This window comes from Akebia trifoliata, chromosome 13 (assembly GCF_017979445.1).
Source record: "Akebia trifoliata isolate Shusen 1 chromosome 13, ASM1797944v1, whole genome shotgun sequence".
In the NCBI taxonomy this organism is placed as follows: Eukaryota; Viridiplantae; Streptophyta; class Magnoliopsida; order Ranunculales; family Lardizabalaceae; genus Akebia; species Akebia trifoliata.
The window spans coordinates 13,011,853-13,032,039 of record NC_141387.1 but is presented as its reverse complement, the minus strand read 5'-3'; the positions used below and the strand labels follow the sequence as shown (position 1 = coordinate 13,032,039).

Below are 20,187 nucleotides of genomic sequence, written 5' to 3'. Positions count from 1 at the left end.
TGAACATTTCCCATATAGATATATATATATATATTCTTACTATAACAGGTCACATGGAGATCATGTTGGACAATACAATCATCTAATGGGAACAGAAGTGTGTTTGTACCTGAAACTCAGGAGGTGGAATATACAACCAAATGCTGTTCGAGATATGATATCTCCGGTTAGGTTCTGGAGTTCCAGCTACATATCCAATTCATACGACCCCTCTAGAGATGATGCTTTTGAAAGGCGGGTGCATGCGCTTTAATGGATCATCTCCCTACAACAACTATAAAAGTCGGGTCGCATACGCTGTAACCAACACAAAGAGAAGAACCGAATCAATATCAACATTGATTCAAAGTTTAATGTTGGTATTTTTTTCGGCATGATTTGATTAATTACTAGATTTTTTTTTCTAAATCAATGAGAAGAAAATAACTTAAGTTTTAACCTTAAAAATGTCGGATTAATGGGGAGAAAAAGAAAATGAAAAATTATGAATAAATGGAGTTGGGGAGGAGGAGGGGGAACAACCTTTAAGTTCTCTAGGTGGAAAGCAGGAGTGATAATTCTTCTATGTTTGGCCCATTTTTTCCCTCATAGTGTGCAAGCCCAACTATAAACAACTTCACTAGTGGGTTCACATGGGTCTTCCCAAAGTGTTCCAACTTGTTAAAAACCTCTTGGCCAAATCGGGATCCACAATGTTCACCCTAGGAATTGTTCCAAACCAACTGAGATACAACTTACCTGCATTTATATCCAAATTAGCAACAAATTTTACTAATGTTTCAGTATTTTATGTAAAAGCACTTTGTTGAGAATAACTTTAGTAAGTTATGTTGAACAACGTAAGTTTGTAAAATAAGCATTGAACTAAGAGTATTTTAACCAAAATAATAGTTGTTTGGCAATGTAGATTTAAAATGTAAACTTTTATAAATATCCCTCAAGAAAGCTACAGATCCATAAATATTTTTGAGTAAGTATGACTCACCTACACTTGCATACAAGATTTTTGACATCTTGTTCTAAAATTTTTTTTGCAGATTTACAATTAATTTTTTATAAGAATTTTTTATTTAAAACATCACTTTGAAATTTTAAAATTGTTAAACAATTGCTAAAATCTCTTTTTTGATTGTTGAATAATTTTGTTGATAGAGATTTCAAATTCCTTTGGTATATATAACAATTTGTTCTTCATTTGTTTTTGGTTTTTGGATTAAGATTCCTCTATATCCTATTTTAGAGGCATCAGTTGGAATTAGTTTTGGTAATTCTGGATTTCGAATATGTAAACAAGGTAGGACTTTAACAATTTGTTTAATTTTTTGAACGGCTAAACTATGATTCTACATTCATAATTTTTTTTTTTTTAAGAAAATCAAAAAGGAGTTTTCGTTCATCTTTTAGATTTTTTATAAAATTGAGAACGTAATTGTAACATCCTAAAAATCTTTGTAATTGTTTCTTATCAATTATTTCATCAGGAAATTTGTTAACAAATTGTTTAACACGATTTCCAAGTATATAGGTTTTGTTTTTTTATAAAAATCCTAGAAATTGTATTTTTGTTGAAAATAATTTAATTTTTCTTTAGGAAAGAACAAGTCCATTTTTAGGATTGCTTTTCTAAATATATAAAGATGTTTCCAGTGAGAATCTAAATTTTGAGATAATATGAGAATATCGTCTATGTAAACTAAGATAAATTTTGAATATTCTGAGAAGATATCATTCATCATATTCTAAAATTCACGTACAGCATTTTTTAATTCAAAAGGTATTACATTCCATTCGTAATGTCCGAAGGGGACTATGAAGGTTGTCTTGTATTTATCAAATTCTTATATTTGAATTTGCTAAAATCTTGATTTTAGATCGAAGGAATGTGGTGTAGTATGGAGATTGCTTATGATAGGATTTTGAAGAAAATTATGAGATTAAATTATGACATGAGATGTGGAGTGAGGTATGGGTATTGTAGCTTTTGAGGGTGATGACGAGGTTGGTTGGAATGGATTTGAGAGGCAAATTGTGGTGATGACATGTATCCAGCTCTTGTAAGAATGGGCTTTTGATGCTTTGTGGACCTTGACCTTAGTCAAATAGGTATTGATTGAGTTTTAGGGTAGTATTGGATTTGAACATAAGGTAGGATAATAGACACGGGTAGGGTATTGGGCTTAGAAGTTGGTTATGGTCTAGGTTAGGAAATGAGTAAGTGATTGAATTGGCTAAGGATTAGTATTTGGATTAGGTTAGAAATTAATCTACGACAGGGTTTTGAAAAGGCTTTGAGTTTATAGTGGTTGTAATGAAAAATGAGTTGTTGTCAGCCCATGGGCCAAATAAAGGCATTGGCCATTTTATTAGCGCGAAAGGTGGGATTTTTGAGTATTTGTACCCTTAGACCCTTTGTCGATTTTTGGCTTTAAATGCACTTTTGAGGTCTATATTGAGGTGGGCCCATGCAAATTGAATTGTCTACAATACCAATTTTTTTTTAAAATGAAATAGCAAAGAGACAAAATCACACAAAACACAACGATTTATATTATTAAACAATGTGCCTACGTTCATGGAACAGAACAAGAACAATCACTATTTTATCACATGTTTTATAACTATAGAGATCTCTATTTGTAAAATCAGGAGTTGCTAAAATATTTAAATCTCCTCATAGCTCCACGTAGCACAACAGAATACAAGACATTTGCATAATAAGTGAAAGACTTTTATCATCAGTGATACCTTACAACTAGATCCGAATGTGGGTAAATCAATCAAAGGGTAGTATTGATGCTAAAATGTCCCAAATCCTTGGTTTTGTGCATCAAAATGATACAATTGGTTCAGCTATTTTCATAATTTAAAACAAGAACTTTAGGAGTTTGATAGTTGATATCATCCCTTTAATTGATTAGTTTGCTCAGAGCTTGATGTTGGGTGATTAAGAAGCATTTGAGAGAATGTGGTCACCCCAATAGGCGATAAATTAAAAGAAAGTCAATTGAGACTAATTAGAACCCCAATTACTAGTAACAAGTTGAAGACTCTAAAAACATTAATTTCAGCATTGAAAGTCTATAGAGATGCTTTCAATAGCATAAGATTGGCTTTAGAGAGTTGAGTAGGAATAAGATTCATTAAGCCAACAACAAATTTTTCGAATAAAGTTTTGATGATGATTGTGATGATCCTTATTGGATCCAACTTCGATTTTATATATTTCACCTAATAAAGTCTCCTACTTGTGAAAAAAAAAGGTGAATTCGATGAAAACCTTTTAATAAAAAAGGGGGGTAAATTCAATAGACCTTAACATCAAATTTACCCATTTTTTTCATGTAATGAACCCATTATTGGATTTGGTCCGTGTCAGATCCTGTATCCTCGTTCCAAACCCTAAGTTATCATATCAGAATGGATTTAAATATGATCTTGAACCATTAACTGTCCTTTTTTTTTCTTTTTTTCTTTTTTCCTTCTACTTTTTTCACTTTATTCAAATTATATTTTGATTTCTTTTTTTGGAAAACAAAATCTTTAAATAGGGAAAGGAGCAATAAATTAAGCTGCTATAATGCTCGATGAAAACATAACATTGTGATTAAGAAAGCTACAAAGACTAGCAAAAGCACATTAAATCCAACATTAGAGTATATTATATGTTTTATTGTTGGACAAGCATCCAGTGTTTAATGCATAATGATAACTTAGTCGAATTTCTGAGCACTCTTGAGCATGAAAACCATGATAAGTAGTTCTGATTCTGAAGATGAAATCAGACTTTTTGTAAGATGATCTGAGCTCCATGTTGGGGTTTAAGTATAACATAACCCCAAGGAGCGTGGGCATAGGAGGGTGAAAGCTTGAACGAGAAATTTTGTAGAATCAAAGCAAGACCCATCTTTGCTTCTATCATGGCAAAGGTCTGTCCGACACATAATCGTGGCCCCCCACCAAATGGGAAGAACGAAGCTTGATTTTTAGCAGCCTTTGAAACTCCTTCTGAGAATCTCTCCGGTTTGAATTCTTTTACATCTTCACCCCAAGCTTCAGGATCATGATGAATGGGAAGAGTCATTATTCCGAGTTGTATTCCTGGTGGAAGAGAAACCCCACCTAACGTTGTACTCTCGGAAGTACGTCGATTGAGCATTACCAATGGTGAGTATAGTCTAAGAACCTCATTTAAAATCATGGTTACCTGCAATGAAGATTTCGGGAAATTCTTTAGAGGACTGACTCCCTACATGCCCAAACACAAGTGAAAAGGTAATGGAAGAAAATACTCACAATTTTAAGGCGGTTTAACCCATCAAAGTCTGGTTCATTTGTCCCAAATACTTCAAGGACTTCTTCCCTTGCGCGCTCTTGCCATTCTGGATGCATACTTAACACAACCATAGTCCACACAAGCAAAACTGATGTGGTCTCTTGCCCGGCGAAGTAGAATAGCTTGCATTCATCTATCACCTCTTCAATACTCATTCCAGCTTTCTTGGAGTCACCATGTTCTTTGATCTCTCTAAGATTGGATTCCATTAGTAATCCCAATAAATCATCTTTAGTAGCCATTCCTTGTCTTATGGCTTCCTCTCTCTTCTCGATGATTTGTCGCATCAGACCTTGCACTTCTTTATTGATGTGCTTCATCCTAGCGTTCCTTTTTGTGGGAAGATACCTGCATGAGAGTAACATCGATGAAGATCAATAAGTCAACACGAACCAAAGCACATGTAGCATTTTAAAGCATGATTTGAAGGGTATACAATGTCTACATGAGAAAGAATGTTATGTGTATATATATACTATGACAGGTCACATGGAGATCATGTTTGACAATCCAATCATCTAACGGGAACAGAAGTGTGTTTGTACCTGAAACCCGGGAGGTAGAGGGTTTGAGCAACTTGCATAACAAGCTCGGCCAGTTCATTTTGAAGTTGGAATATATGTCTCCCTTCCTCAAAGCTACTACCAAATGCGGTTCGAGATATGATATCTCCGGTTAGGTTCTGGAGTTCTGGCCACATATCCAATTCACACGACCCGTCTGGAGATGATGCTACCTTGTTCTCCCAATACTGGATCATCTCCCTACAACAACTATAAAAGGCGGGTTGCATGCGCTGTAACCAACACAGAGAGAAAAACCCAATCAATATCAACATTGCTTCAAAGTTTAATGTGGATATTTTTTTCGGCATGATCTGATTAATTACTAGATTTTTTTTTCTAAATCAATGAGAAGTAAATAACTTAAGTTTTAACCTTAAAAATATTGGATTTATGAGGAAAAAAAGAAAATGAAAAATTATGATTAAATGGAGTTGGGGAGGGGGAACAACCTTCAATTTCTCTAGATGGAAGGCAGGAGTTATAATTCTTCTATGTTTGGCCCATTTTTTGCCCTCGTAGTGTGCTAGCCCAACTGTAAACAACTTCACTAGTGGGTTCACATGGGGCTTTCCAAAGTGTTCCAACTTGTTAGACAAAACCTCCTTGGCCAAATCGGGGTCCACAATGTTCACCCTTGGAATTGTTCCAAACCAACTGAGAGACAACTTACCTGCATTTATATCCAAATTAGTAACAAATTTTAATTATGTTTCAGTAACTTAAGTAAAAACATTTTATTTGAGAATAACTTCATTAAGTTCTGTTGAACAACATAAGTTTGGAAAATAAGCATATTGAGTATTTTAACCAAAATAATAGATGTTTGGCAATGTAAATTAAAAATGTAAACTTCTATAAATATCCCTCGAGAAAGCTACAGATCCATAACTATTTTTGACTAATTATAACTCACCTACACTTGCATACATGGACTACTTTGAAATTTGTGTTCAAGACAAGATCGACAGATGGATGTAAAGAATAATATATGTTTCCTAGCTAAAGATTCCTTGTCATTTAGGAATCTATTGCAATATCCTTCCATCTTAGCTGTTTGTTTGATGGATATCCACAAATATTGTTTGAGGGTAGTATATCATGTTTAGAATAAAAAATTATTGATGCCAATTTTGGATAAGTTGGTTGATTGGGTACCATTGATACATATATATTTGATGTTAACTAATGAGGATGTTAAGCTGTTAAATTAACTGCTTAAAACCACTTATTCAAATAAAAGTAAGGGTAGGAAATATTTTTCAGAAAGTCTTAAATCTAGATAACAATATTTGGCATCCATTAGTCGACCCTATTTTAGTGTGAAACAAAATCTATTCTAACAAAAAATTCTTTTAGTATCATCAAAATCCGAAGATCATATATTTTTTAGGATTATTTTATAAATAAAGAAACTTTCTTAAATTAAAAAATAATAATAATAACACAACAAACCATATTTTAGTGTCAAAGGGATCTATTCTTTTTTAAATTTGAAGAAAAAAAAATTGGGGAAAGAACATGATTTCCAACTTTAAAAAAATAAAAAATAAAAATAAAAAACTAGAAATATATGTATTTGTTAATGTACATAAATGATTTGAAAAAAATTTCCCCCCTCATAGTTTGATTTGATTTTTAGGGGCATATTATTTATTTTTACAGCGTATTTTAATCTATTGTTATGTGATTTACAAATAAAGTTTGGAAAACTTACCTTCAAGAAAAAGAAAATTCGAAACACTTTGTAGGAAAAAAGATTATGATAAAACTATGCTACTACTTATAGATATGTTGAATTTGAACCATTTTGAAATACAAGATATGATTAAATGACTTATTGAGTTGATTTTTTATTTTTTTAATTATTTATGAATGTTGATGATTTAAAGTATAAACTTGATTGACACTTTCTTTACTCTTTTTGTGAGCAATATTTGAACTAATTTTAAATTTTATAATCTTATGTAATTATTTATTTTAATTTAATTACAATTAACTAAAGTGAATAATGTTGAAAGTTAAAATCTTATGTTATGAAAAAGAATTTATTTTCCTAAATAATATATTTTTATTTAGTTTTTCATTTTTATTTTAGTGCATCATATTCAATTTTTATGAATATATATTATAATTATAAGTCGGACCTCAGTCTAACTAATCAAGCAATATTTCGGTTCGATATAATTTGCTTCACAAATCTAAAATATAAAGATAAAATTATATTATATATTCAAAGGCATGATTATTTTCAAGTAAATTAAAAATTATAGTAGTAAATAAAACTTTCGTTTGCTGTTAAATCCTTCCAGTTGATAATTCTAGTCTAACTCGTGGTCCAAAACTTAATGGGTTGACTTGGAACTCATTCGAGTCAACTCGGTTCACTCAAATTTCTGAGACTTGGACCGCCCCCAGTAATCTTTAATTTGAAATGATTACAGCCCTTGAATACCCACACAATCTATGAGCACAGATGGTTGGATTCTGATTTTGGATGGACAAAGACTAATTTGTAGAATTTAGAATCTAATTTAACTAAAACAATATTTTTAGAAATTGTTTTAAGAATCTAAAATCAAAACCTCGATTCAGATACTGATGCAAAAATCTAAAATCACTTTAATGCATTATAAAGTTAAGGAATATATTCCAAGATCTTACAGCTAACATATGGAAATGAATAGTGATAATCTGACTTACTCTCGTGATATACTCAATCGACATCTCTCAACCGTGGATCTGCAGGCCTCGGGATACACATTACACTTCTCCTAAAAAGATGTATCCGAGGCACAGAGATGTTGTCAGGGATGTCGATGAGTAAGTCAGATTATCACCGCACTAAAGAAATATTTGACAGTTAACCTTAATAAAAGTAATTTTAAGGCCATAAAACATAAAGAACATAAATCCCAAGATCTTAAAAAATGGGTCATTTCTTTTTCAAATAAAATTAAAAAATCAGATTATCGATAAAAATCCAAATCTAGAAACCTTAAAGAAGAAAACCCCTTGTATGTGTGGTCTTAATTTCCTATCATGATTTTAAAGTCAGGTATGTTATGTCGGCCATACATACATGAGGGGTCCTACATAGACATATGGGGTTCTTTTTTTAGTGATTTTTGCACTAAAAAAAAAAAAAAAACTATTTTTCATTCATAAAATTTAAAAAAATAAAATAAAATAAAAATAAAAATAAAAAAGATGAAAAAAGAATAAGAAAAATATACCATAGTTCTTGATGTTATGATCAATGTATGGGACAACATGTGGCATGATATCATGAGAAAGGGGCATGGGCTTGGATTGAGCTTCCTTCATCATCTTGATGACTTCCTTTAGATTTCCAAATAAAAACTTGTACGGTGGACCTCTCACTCCTTGTTTCATCAGATACTTCTCCAACTTCTTAGGCTTCCACCATAAAGAAAACCAGGCCCATGATATCACCACCACCACAAGTGACATCACCACAGATACCAACACACCTCCCATTTCTTCTTTCCTTGATTTTAGAAATTCCAATACAAATACAGTCTCTCAGTCTCTCAATAAGATGAGATGAGATGAGATGAGAGAGAGAGAGAAGATGTAAGATGAGATGAGAGAGAGAGAGAGCGAGAGAGAGAAAGAGAAAGAAGATGTTACTTTTCATGACAGAGTGAGAGAGGAGTCCTTTATTTATAGGAGTTTGGTCTAGAAAATTCTTCTTTGATTCCAAATAAAGTACGAAAATGCCATAAGTAGTAAATGACTTTGGTTGTTGGTACGCGCGATAAATGTAGTTTTTAGATATTTTGGATATTTAAATATTTAGGTCAATATATTAAAATCGATTATTTTAATTTAGAATTTAAAATTCTTTTCAAAACATATATTTTAGTATAATTTTGACTTTATATCAGAGCCCCGTAGAAAACTCTAAAAGATCTTTGACCAATTAGAGATAGCGAAATGAGGGAAGAAAAATAAAAATTAAGGATTATTTAAATACTTATCAGTTTAACGACAATAGTCTGTTAAACAATTCTTAAAAAATATGTTTTAATTTTTTAAAATAATAATGATTTAATTACTGAGCTGTTATTAACAGACCAACTTTTACTTATAACATACCATCTATCACTAACACGTGTCATGATTCAATGAGGATTATAAAAAGAACTAAAGATTGGTTTACGGGAGCAAGGCTGTCAAAGACTTAGGCTTCTAGAATCAAACAAGCACGTATTCGATCGGACTCATTAAATTATTGGATATGACTCGGGATTCTACTCAACAACTCGTAGAGTCAAATCAGAAACTTGGTAGATTTGAAGGCTGGCTGTAGGTAGGAATGTGACTCGACCAGGTTGAGTTGGATTGGTGATCAAACCAAACCAGACAAACGCTAACCTGCACCCAACCCGATCTTGGGAATAAAATGCTCAACCCGAGCAAAACCCAAATCAGGTTAGTCAAGTTGGTTCATTACTCAATAGAACTGAATAATTTAATATTGTAAGAGTTTACATAAAGATTATAAGTGATATGTAAAATAATAAAATTTACAATTATTTATTTTAAAAGTTTATTTCAAAGTTTATATATATGAAATAATGAGATAATGATTGACGAAAGTAATCACCTCTATTTATTGTTAATCACAATTTTTAACAAGACGAATATTTAAAGTTACAAAATAATTATTTTATGGTAATATAAAATTTCATAAATAAAAGCATTAATAACAAAATAATTGATTATTTAATAAAAGTAATTATACATTAGTTCTGATATAAAGATAAACAAAAATATACATACAAACATTGCGAATGAGAATGAAACAAAGATATAAGAAAATAGTTTTAAATTGTAATCATACTAAGTTTGAGTTTTACGCAAATTAGACACCCAATGCCTATTTTCGAACTCAATCTAATTTGAATTTGATCATTTTTTTTTCCTTGAACTCAAAATCAAACTAATCAAACTTAAGCTAATTGTATCTAGACCTAACGCAAAGGTCGAGTTCCACCCAAAAGGTTTGAGTTTAGTCAAAGTTACATTCTTAGATGTGGGTTTGAAAAAAAAAAAAAAAAAACCTTGTGAGCCTAAAACCCGACGTAACACAATCTGAATCTACGTTGAGTTTGGATCTCAATGAATCCAAGCTTGGGGCCCTAGTCGTAAAAGTCGGGGTTGAATCAAAATCTTGTATAAGACAAACTCTAGCTAGTGTACTCCCCCCTTATTCTCTCTTGGTCTCCCTCCTACCACCCCAATGGTCAAAAACTTATTAAAAAAAAGCAACTATATTAAGAATCTTATCTTTAAAATATTAAAATAAAATAAAATAAATAGTGTTTTAGGGTATGTGTGATTTCACATGTAAAATTAGGGAAAATGTATTTTTCATTTTTCAATTAATAAGTTTTCATAGAAAATAATTTTTTCCCACTAAGAATCTACCTTTGATTGGATTCATTTACCTATCAACTCCATGGGAAAATGAAATCAATCTCTCTCTCTCTCTCTCTCTCTCTCTCTCTCTCGCTCTCTCTCTCTCTCTTTTCTTGTTACTTTTTTAAAGGGTAACCCTACTCTTAGAGCACCCCGACTAACCTTTGAGGCACGTGTCATCCCCTTCCCCACATGCATCAGGTAATTTCTGAGATAAATGCATGAAGATAGACTCTAACTAGGGATTTGAACTCAAGACCTCCAATTCCCGAGGTGTGGTCTTAGCCATCTCACCAACCATTAGATGGTTCTTCCTCCTGCTCTTTCCCAGTTGTTTTCAATTTATTTTTTGGAGGAGGTCATTTCCCTATGTGTAATCAAATGGTGGAATTCAATTATTTTATGGATTTGAATTACTTGAAAGAATGCAATTCAAGGCAATCATGGTCAATCCATAGATCATGATCTTGTCAAAGAAATAGTCCTGGGACACATGCATCGCCCGCACATCTCACACACCTGATAAGTGAGAGTACACCCTCACGAATAGCCCCTGAGAAATTAATGATGTCGAACTCACAACCTATGGACATTAATCATTTATTGGTCTGAATTTTCCTTTGAGCCAATCCCTCGAGGTTATCACTCCATATTTTGGTACATTGTTGAATTATCCTTATATTTGAAAATTAATAACTAAATGCCCTCGTTTCAAAATCAAGTTTTTGAATATTGGGTGAAAATAAGGGCATGTAAATCATTTTTCATTAGTTATGGAGAAGAGTATGTTCAGGAGGACATGTCGTCATTTTTTGAAAACATGTGGAGGGGCATCTCAAATATTGACCAAAACTTCACCAGTCGTTCTATTTCAAAGGATGAGAAGTCGGACTTATATGACATCATCATTGTTTGAGAATGCTTTGAATACAATGGCACGCTTTTTAATAGACGGAGCAGACCCTCCTTACACTTAATTTGGAAGTTGGACGCACAATATTTAAAAGGAAAATTATCAAAAATAAAAGACGTCCACATTAATTAGTCCAACCACGTTTTAAATATATACATGGGTCCCGTTCGCCACCCTTAGTTTTACCCCACACTTTAACAAACGCGTTTTGTCTTACATGGGTTAGAAGTTTCGGAATGAGCTGATTTTTGTTGAGGATGATCTCTATGGTGAGGAGATCATCCTCACCAAAAATCAGCTCATTCCAAAACTTCTAACCCCATCAAAATTGATTTACAAAAAATGGACGGTCCACGATTTTTCAACATGTAAACATGGGGCTAAACATTTCGGAATGGGCTGATTTTTGGGGAGGATGATCTTCTAATCATAGAGATCATCCTCACCAAAAATCAGCTCATTCCAAAACTTCTAACCCATGTAGGACAAAAAACATTTGTTAAAGTGTGTGGTAAAACTTAGGGTGCTGAACATTTCCCTATATATATATATATATATATATATATATATATATATATATATATATAATATAATAAGATTGAGTCCCAAAGATTGAACTCAAAATTGGACCTCATATGGGACATCTTGCCGTAAAAAGGATGGAATCATAAATGATTTTTACTCGTATCACGAGAAAATACATTTATAATATGTTCAAAGTATGCCATGTGAGGTCAAATCTTGATTATCCATTAAGATTTAAGCCTCAATTGATATCATTTTGTCACCTTTGTGTCACCCCAGCAGCACGACTCTTTATTTTAATACTTAATAAAATGGGTATTAGCTGTATGCTTACAAATATAATTTTACACCTTTAAGTTTCTTAATATGAAATTTTTTTTTAAATCACAAAATTATGAAAAAACATAATAACTATATTAAGGGTTTAAGATTTATTTCAGATTGAAAATAAGGGTGTAAAGTTAATTCAACTAAGTAAGCATTTTTCTAATAATGATGATGATGATAACAATAATAATTCTTGAGAAGAATTTGAAAAAGAAAATGAGAAAGAAGAATTTACTTTAATGCCGAGATCTTCATTCTTGGAAAGAATGAAGAAATACAAAATGGGAACGTGATCCACCTTTTCTTGACTAATTTTTCCAAAACGTGCATGATTGAGCCAGTAATTTAGTTAAAATAATATATGATTTTGGTAAAACACTCATATTTAAATAGAGTAGGAATCAAGAGTGGTATCCCGTACCTAACTAAGGTCAGGTGACACACTATTTTATGCTATGTGGCATTTTTGGGACTCATTGACTATATAGATATGTGATACATCCCTTGTAAATCTATGTATCAAAAATCATAGTGTTTGATAACTTGCGTCTACTAGATCTAAACTTTTGAAAAAGAATTTAAATCCAACAATAAAAAATCATTTTTAATATAATGGAATACTGCACATCACCAATCAAATTGATACTTTGTGTGTAGATTCATCAAGGGATGGATCACATATCTATACGGTCAGTGGGTCCTAAAAATGCCATGTGGCATAAAATGAGGTGCTACTTGACCTTGGTCAGGTAAGAGACACCATTCCGGATCCCTACTCTTTTAAATAACCAAAATACTATTTTACAAATGATTGAGTGAATTTTTTTTTTATTTTTTTTTTTATTCCCTCTTAATTAAAATATCAAGATCAAGAGTATTACATGTAGGGTGATTTAGCAAACCATGAGTTGAAAATTGAAAATTTATCAAAACTACACATTGATCATTTTAATTCTAGAATCGGTCAAATGGATTAAAATATTTTTTGTTAAAATAAGGAAAAACCTCATTGTTTTATTAAACAAAACTTTTTTTTAAACTATTTTTCTGAAATTAAAACATACTTATTGTTTTATAGAATCAGTAAAAAAGTTCACCTTAACAAAAATATTTTAATTTTAAAAACGATAATTTACCATTTTCAAAATTAAAATGAATAGTGTATAGTTTTGAGAGTTTTTCAATTTTTATCCACATTTTTTGGAATTTTCCCTTAAATGTACAACTAGGATTCATATCTAAAAATATATTTTAAAAAATGATAGAGCAATGCTACATTGACATCCTACAACTTTCTACTGCATTATTTGTGTAGAGAACCATTGATTTTCTTTAAATTTACATCACTCGCATCTCTAAGAGAAGCATCTATGGTTCTATGCACACCACCACTTCAACACATTTTTGAGGGCAATATTATACGAAGTCAGTTTAGCATTTTTCAAAATAATAACCTCAATTCAAGTTTGAGATAAAGCATCAAATATATAATTTAGTTGGAAAATTATTCATGATAATTCGTACATATATATATATATATATATATATATATATATATATATATATATATATATATATATATATTTTTTTTATTATATATATATATCTTTTCCTTATTTATTTTTTTTTTTTATTTTTTTTATCATAATTAAGAGATGATGGGAATTGAACCTAGATATATAGTGTCCTCACCTGTAGATTTTACCAACTAGGTTAACTGACACTTTTAATATTTTTTAATATTTTCATTGGGTATGTCTGTTTTTAACTAGATCAATAATTTTAACAGTTGATTTAAAATAAATCTAAGTCTATGATTTCACTATTGATAGTTTTACCAATTAAGTTAGTTCACACTTCTTCTTCATTTCATTGGTAATCCTAATCTTAATCCCTAGTAAAAAATAAATAAATTCCATCATCGTTGGTCCACTAAATCGTAATTGATGTAACGAGGTGCCATCATTGCCCCTCTTATCGTTGAGTTTACATTTCGGTCCTTGCCCCGCACTAACCCAAGTGCGCCATATAGCTCAAGTTGCTTTCTTATTTTTGAATTTATAGGTGTACCTTAGGTATTTTTTGGTGCATATTTGAGCCATCCCTTCATTTTCAAAAATATGGTATGCCCCTTGACCCTTGTCTTCTCTAACTGAAAAATGTAAAAATAACATAAGTGCCCCATCTTCAAAATCAAGGATGTTGTGGATATATACATTGAAGGGTGGGTGCCAAGGTCATTTTTATTTGTCCATCGAGAAGACCGAGGTCAAGACAGGCATGTCATCATTTTTGGAAACATAGATGCTTTAAATCACACCACTTATTATTCCTCCTCCTTTGGTTTGCAATTTATTGGGAGGCTGAAAATTTTAAATATATAGAGTCGTGATAATCTTATGCCCCCTCTGACATACGTCTCCTACACCCCCATCACAAAACTTAGATCATTTGCATCGAGATACATAAGAAAAAAATTTATGATTCTTCATATCTCGAGAGAAATGATCTACGGTATTGTGATGGGAGTGTAAAGGGGTGTATGAGGGGGGTATTAGAAAATCATTATTCAAAAACATATCATCCATTATTTTTACTCATGATGAAGGTGGGCCTACAATTTTATTTATTTATTTTGGAAAAACTAACAAAATGGTCCAAGACTAAGTCCAAATTTGTGATCTAACCCTGTTTAAAAAATATATATTAAGATCCACTAGGAAATGGCACGTGCAAACATACCTGTATGACAAAAATTATGATTTATGTAAAATTTTTAAAAATATATATAAATAATTAAATGATTATTTTAAAAAATTTACTTTTATAATGAAATTTTATAAGATAATTTGTCATTTAATACGAGAGAGATTTACTTTGTTGCATTTTTATTACAAAAACCCCTTTAGAGTTCTGATAACTCCAAGGGAACCGTACTTTATAATGTTTGTTACCCACTAAACCTTACTTTATCAAGTTTGTTAACGGCCAAACCTTGGTGTGGGGATCCACATCATAAAATTCAAATTGAATTACTTTATTCGTTACTTCACATACATTAGACTCGATCCTAACTTTATCAATTTGTAGAAACCAAAAACATATTCCTAGAGTAATAAAATTACAACTAATAGGTCGTCCTCGTAAATCTCTCTTTAATATATTCCAAGAGTATTTATCTCTATTTCATTATAATTTGGAATATTAAAAAATTTGTAATTTTTAAAGATTAATTGACTTAGTTATGGTTAGAACCATGCATTTGTAGATTTATTAATTTTAAAGATTAATGGGTTCTAGATGTATCACTACGTGAAAATTCCAAAATATCGACGGTCCAAAACCATCGAATTATGGATCAATTCGACAGTCTAGACCATCGAACTGGCCTATCGAATTGTGCCTTGTCGAAAAAAAATTCGGCAGTTAAAAACCATAGAATTTTATAAAATTCGACGGTTAAAGACCGTCGAATAGTATATATTCGACGGTTAAAGACCGTCGAATAGTATATATTCGACGGCCTTTAAGCCGTCGAATAACATATTTTCGACGGTTTTTGTCTGTCGAATCTGGGATTATATCATATATTCGACGGCTATAGGCCGTCGAATAAAGACCGTCGATTTAATTAAAGACCAGTCAGAACATACTCAAATGCTAGCTTTGTCTTCAACCTATACTTGCAAAAAAAAATTCACACATTCATATCCCATCCACATCAACATTCACATCCCATCCCATCCACATCAACATTCACATCTCATCCCATCCACTATCATCCCCATCCATTCACACCAATCCACTATCATCCCCTCCATTCACACCTCATCCCATCCACTATCATCCCCATCCATTCACACCAATCCACTATCATCCCCTCCATTCACACCAATTTGCATGCAATTTATAGTATCAACGAATACTAAGATTTTTAAAAAAAAAATTACTTATATAAGTCAAAATTATAAGTTAAACTTTTAATCTCACATGTTGGAAGAATTCCTAATATTATGTTCACATACATCAATGTAACGAAGTCTAAAAAAAAAAATCACACTTTCAATCTGAAATGGATCAAGTTCCTTGAAATGGACATCCTGAACCTTCTTTGTGACCAGCTATCTTTCCAATAACTATGATGGTGCAAGAGAAATCAAGGGGTTCCTACCTAGCTACCTCAAGCTGCTCTGCCATGGCACTTGCTTTGTCAAAGCTAAAGGCACCAACATGACCCGTGTTTCTCCCTCGTAACTGCTCAACTAGTCCAAGCCTGTAAAGGACCGGAGCTACAACAACATTATTGGTATCAACAACATTCAGTTGCGCAGCACGCTTGACAATCTCCTTCCTCTTTTGGGTAGAAACATTGTGTGCAATTTTCACACAGTAAGTCCTGGTCAGGTATCACTAATCATTAGCATGTGATGTATATGGGTTTGCTTATGGTATCCTCTCTTTCCCCCCCCCCAAAGAATTAAAAAGGTGTGGAACCATGTACCTGTTGTGCATCATCAACAGTTCAAGCTCCTTGACATTGTGCACAAGAAATTTCTTGAAACCATTAGGAAGATGATGGCGCGTCTTCTTGTCTGAGCCATAACCAATGTTGGGCATGAGGGTGACCCCTTTGAACTTCCTCCTTACACGAGAATCAATACCCTTTGGCCTACGCCAGTTTTCCTGTCATAATTACATGCATTCAACAACCATTTTGATCAGTTATCATAAAAATTCGATTACATGCATGCAACTTCAGCCTATCAAGTCAGAAAATAAGATTTAATATGCAATTTCAAAATGATGAATACATACGGAAGAGAAAAGATTACCTCCGCAGAGGAGTCAAGCATAGCAGCTTCCTTCTCCAATTTTGAAACCTTTTCCCCTATATCAGGTAATGTCTGAATAATGCAAAAAAAAAAAAAGCTGACCATTATCATGGCACACCTGTAATTAAGTAAAGGAACCGTTGATATTAATGAAAAAAGAGTTCAAAAGAAACCTTCTCATATTGAAACTGGTGAAATGAGTTCTTAATAACATGCTCAGCAGTAAATTGGCCCTCAGCACGGCTCAATAAATTCAAAATCATGTAGTAGCTCAGTCTGAAAGTACTGACTAAAGGAGCAGGTTTACCCAAAACCATCTCCTTGAGAGTATTCATCTCCATCTGAAAAGAAAATTCCAATAGAAATAATAAAGCACTTATTTGAACCAAACAGTTCCACTATCTTAAATTTTATTTTTTTTAAATTGTTGTGTTCCACTGTTCCAATAATTTATAAAATACCCACTAAAGACCATGATGAGAAGCAGTAACTCATATCACTGGATCTTTCACCATAAATCATCCAACCAATATGAGTTCCCTATGGCTGGATATATGGTAACAGATTTTCATGCAAAATACTTACTCTGACCTGTCAATGTTTTCAGTCAAATAAAAAACAGTGTTGTTGGAGATGGAGCAGACAACCAAATTGGAAACAATTTGAGCAAATTTTATATGATTCCCCATAGGACCATCCTCCATTTCAATTACACAGTATTGAAATTTCAATACCCCAGTGTTGATGAGCCATCTCACACTCCATTTCCAACAAAACTACCACTATGTCGCTGCTGTTGTTCTATATGTATACAACTGGATTCAATAAAATAATGAATATATATATATAACTAATTCTTACAGGCATTATTGATGTGAAGCCAACCACGGTTGTGTTTGCTATGGCAATTATGCTACAAAGAGCTCCATCAACTGCTGGGAAACATCTGCATTTCACAATGACCATACATGCTTAGATATAGAATTGTTGTTCCAAATGACAAAAAAGAAGTAACAAATCATACTTCTACTGTCCAGAATCTAATTTTTCAACTTCAAGTTGATCCTTGGATACAAATCATTAGAATGATACAATGCTACATCTAGCCCGGAACCAAACACATAAGGTCTCATTTAAATAGAATATCCTTTTTTAAAAAATGAAAATGAAAAAACTTCATCAAATAGCTTACACTAAAATAAAAAACATCCCTAAAGATTGTTCCTTCACTTCAAAGGCTTTTTAACAGTTTAATGAAGCAAGAGTGATACCATTGAAGACTAGAGCTTCCACAACTGCTCCAATGGGTAAAATAAACATGCTTCCACAACTGCTCCAATGGGTAAAATAAACATGACAAGAGAACAGTACAAAGTGATATAGAAAGCCATTAAAACACCTGTTCATCAATCATTATAATACAAATGCCACATTCATCTCTGCCACGACGCCCAGCTTTTCCACTCATCTATAAAAACATTAAAAAAAAGATATAAACGAACAATGAGAGAAAATGAAAACCAAATCCATCAATCATACTAGAAAAAATGCTTTAAAAAATCTTCACTTACCTGGATATATTCCCTGGATCCAATACAACGATGACTATCACCATCAAATTTCTTATAAGATGTGAAAACAACAGTTTTTGCAGGCATGTGTAAACCCATGGCAAACTGTCACATATGAGAACCAGAGAAAAGATGTTTGATTCTTCCATAAGATAACATTCTGTAATAGAACTTTCTGGGAATGTTTGGTACACCACGTATCGTTTATAACTCTTCATCATCCTAATAATGTTTTACGAATTAGACAACGATAAGACAAATAAAAATATTCATTGCTTATTGATCATCACATACCGTTCAAAAGGATACATCCATCGATATCTAACCAGTCCACACATCAGCGCTTCCTCCACCAAGTACACAAGGAGATGTATCATAGAAACAAAAAAAGAAGGTGGAAAATATTTTTCGAATACACACACTGTTTCTACAATACGTCCTTTAAAACTTTGTAGCTCCAAACGATTGATTTTTTTCGAGCATAAGACATTGAAAAATATCGAGAGTTGTCGAATAGCGGCACGCAACGGCTTTTGATTCTTCATCTTGAATGCGTACATTAGCAACACCGGTAATAAATGTTGCATAAGTATATGATAATCATGTGATTTCAAAATTTTCAATTGAAGTTCTTGTAAACTCACATTTTGTTTCCAATTTGAACTGTATCCGATAGGAACTTTCAAATCCCACAAGGTTTTACAAATTAATTTTTTTTCCTCATTAGACAGTTCGTAAAGAGCTTTCGGTAAAACCTCATTGCCATTAATGTTCACCGGTCACAAATTCTTTTTTATCTTCATTTCTTTCAAGTCTAACCGAGCTTTACGGCCATCCTTGGTCTTATCCTTCGTCTTCATAATTGTTGCGAAGAGATTTTCAGTCACATTTTTCTCAATGTGCATCACATCAAGATTGTGACGAAGTGGCAAATCCCTCCAATAAGGCAAGTCAAAGAATATTGATCTCTTTGACCATGGAGTCTCATCATTCGTAGATTTTTTCCTTTTCTTACCTGATAATTTACCAAACTCTGTATGAATTGTTTCCAACTTGGCTAATAAATCAACTCCGCTTAACCGACGATTCTGCTTCTCTTTTTCTTCATACCCATTAAATTGAGATTTTTGACTTCTAAAAGGATGGTTGAGATCAGTTAAAAATTTCCTGTGCCCCATATAAGCAAATTTTCCACCATGTTTTAACCACATTGAATCTGTTCCTTCACTACAAATAGGACATGCAAATTTTCCCGCTGTTTTACAACCCGATAAATGACCATACGCTGGAAAATCATGTATAGCCCATAACAAAATTGCTCTCATTGTAAACATATGTTTAGTGCTGGCATCATATGTTTCAATTCCTGTAGACCACAACTCATTCAGCTCTGCAATAAGTGGTTGCAAGTACACGTCAATATCATGCCCTAGACCATTTCTCCCAGGAATCAAAAGTGTCAACATCGTAAACTCATTTCGCATGCATAAAGATGGTGGCAGATTATATAGAACAACCATAACAGGCCAACAACTGTATGAGTTGTTTTTCATCCCAAATGGATTAAATCCATCTGTTGCAAGTCCCAACCGAACATTGTGTGGCTCAATAGCAAAATCTTCCCATTTACTATCCACTCCTCTCCAACAGGATGAATCTACTGGATGGCACATAA

General features: G+C 32.5%; 2 protein-coding genes across 3 annotated transcripts; both read right to left on the bottom strand.

Moving 5' to 3' along the window:
- Nucleotides 1–3,652: 3,652 nt before the first annotated feature.
- LOC147387913 (cytochrome P450 CYP72A616-like) lies at nt 3,653–8,545 on the bottom strand. The gene is made up of 5 exons (XM_086421833.1): nt 8,133–8,545; nt 5,349–5,569; nt 4,879–5,129; nt 4,294–4,681; nt 3,653–4,204 (listed from the first exon to the last, which is right to left on the bottom strand). The coding sequence occupies exons 1-5, from the start codon at nt 8,395–8,397 to the stop codon at nt 3,779–3,781; spliced, it is 1,551 nt and encodes a 516-aa protein (XP_086277959.1). The 5' UTR covers nt 8,398–8,545; the 3' UTR covers nt 3,653–3,778.
- A 7,992-nt stretch (nt 8,546–16,537) lies between these two features.
- LOC147387912 (large ribosomal subunit protein eL32y-like) lies at nt 16,538–18,373 on the bottom strand. 2 transcript variants are annotated; one of them, XM_086419994.1, is made up of 4 exons: nt 18,341–18,373; nt 17,115–17,282; nt 16,942–17,013; nt 16,538–16,792 (listed from the first exon to the last, which is right to left on the bottom strand). In XM_086419994.1, the coding sequence occupies exons 1-4, from the start codon at nt 18,353–18,355 to the stop codon at nt 16,553–16,555; spliced, it is 495 nt and encodes a 164-aa protein (XP_086276120.1). In that variant the 5' UTR covers nt 18,356–18,373; the 3' UTR covers nt 16,538–16,552. The 2 variants fall into 2 exon arrangements, with proteins under 2 accessions (XP_086276120.1, XP_086276121.1); XM_086419995.1 differs by having other exon boundaries at nt 18,213–18,352.
- Nucleotides 18,374–20,187: the final 1,814 nt, after the last annotated feature.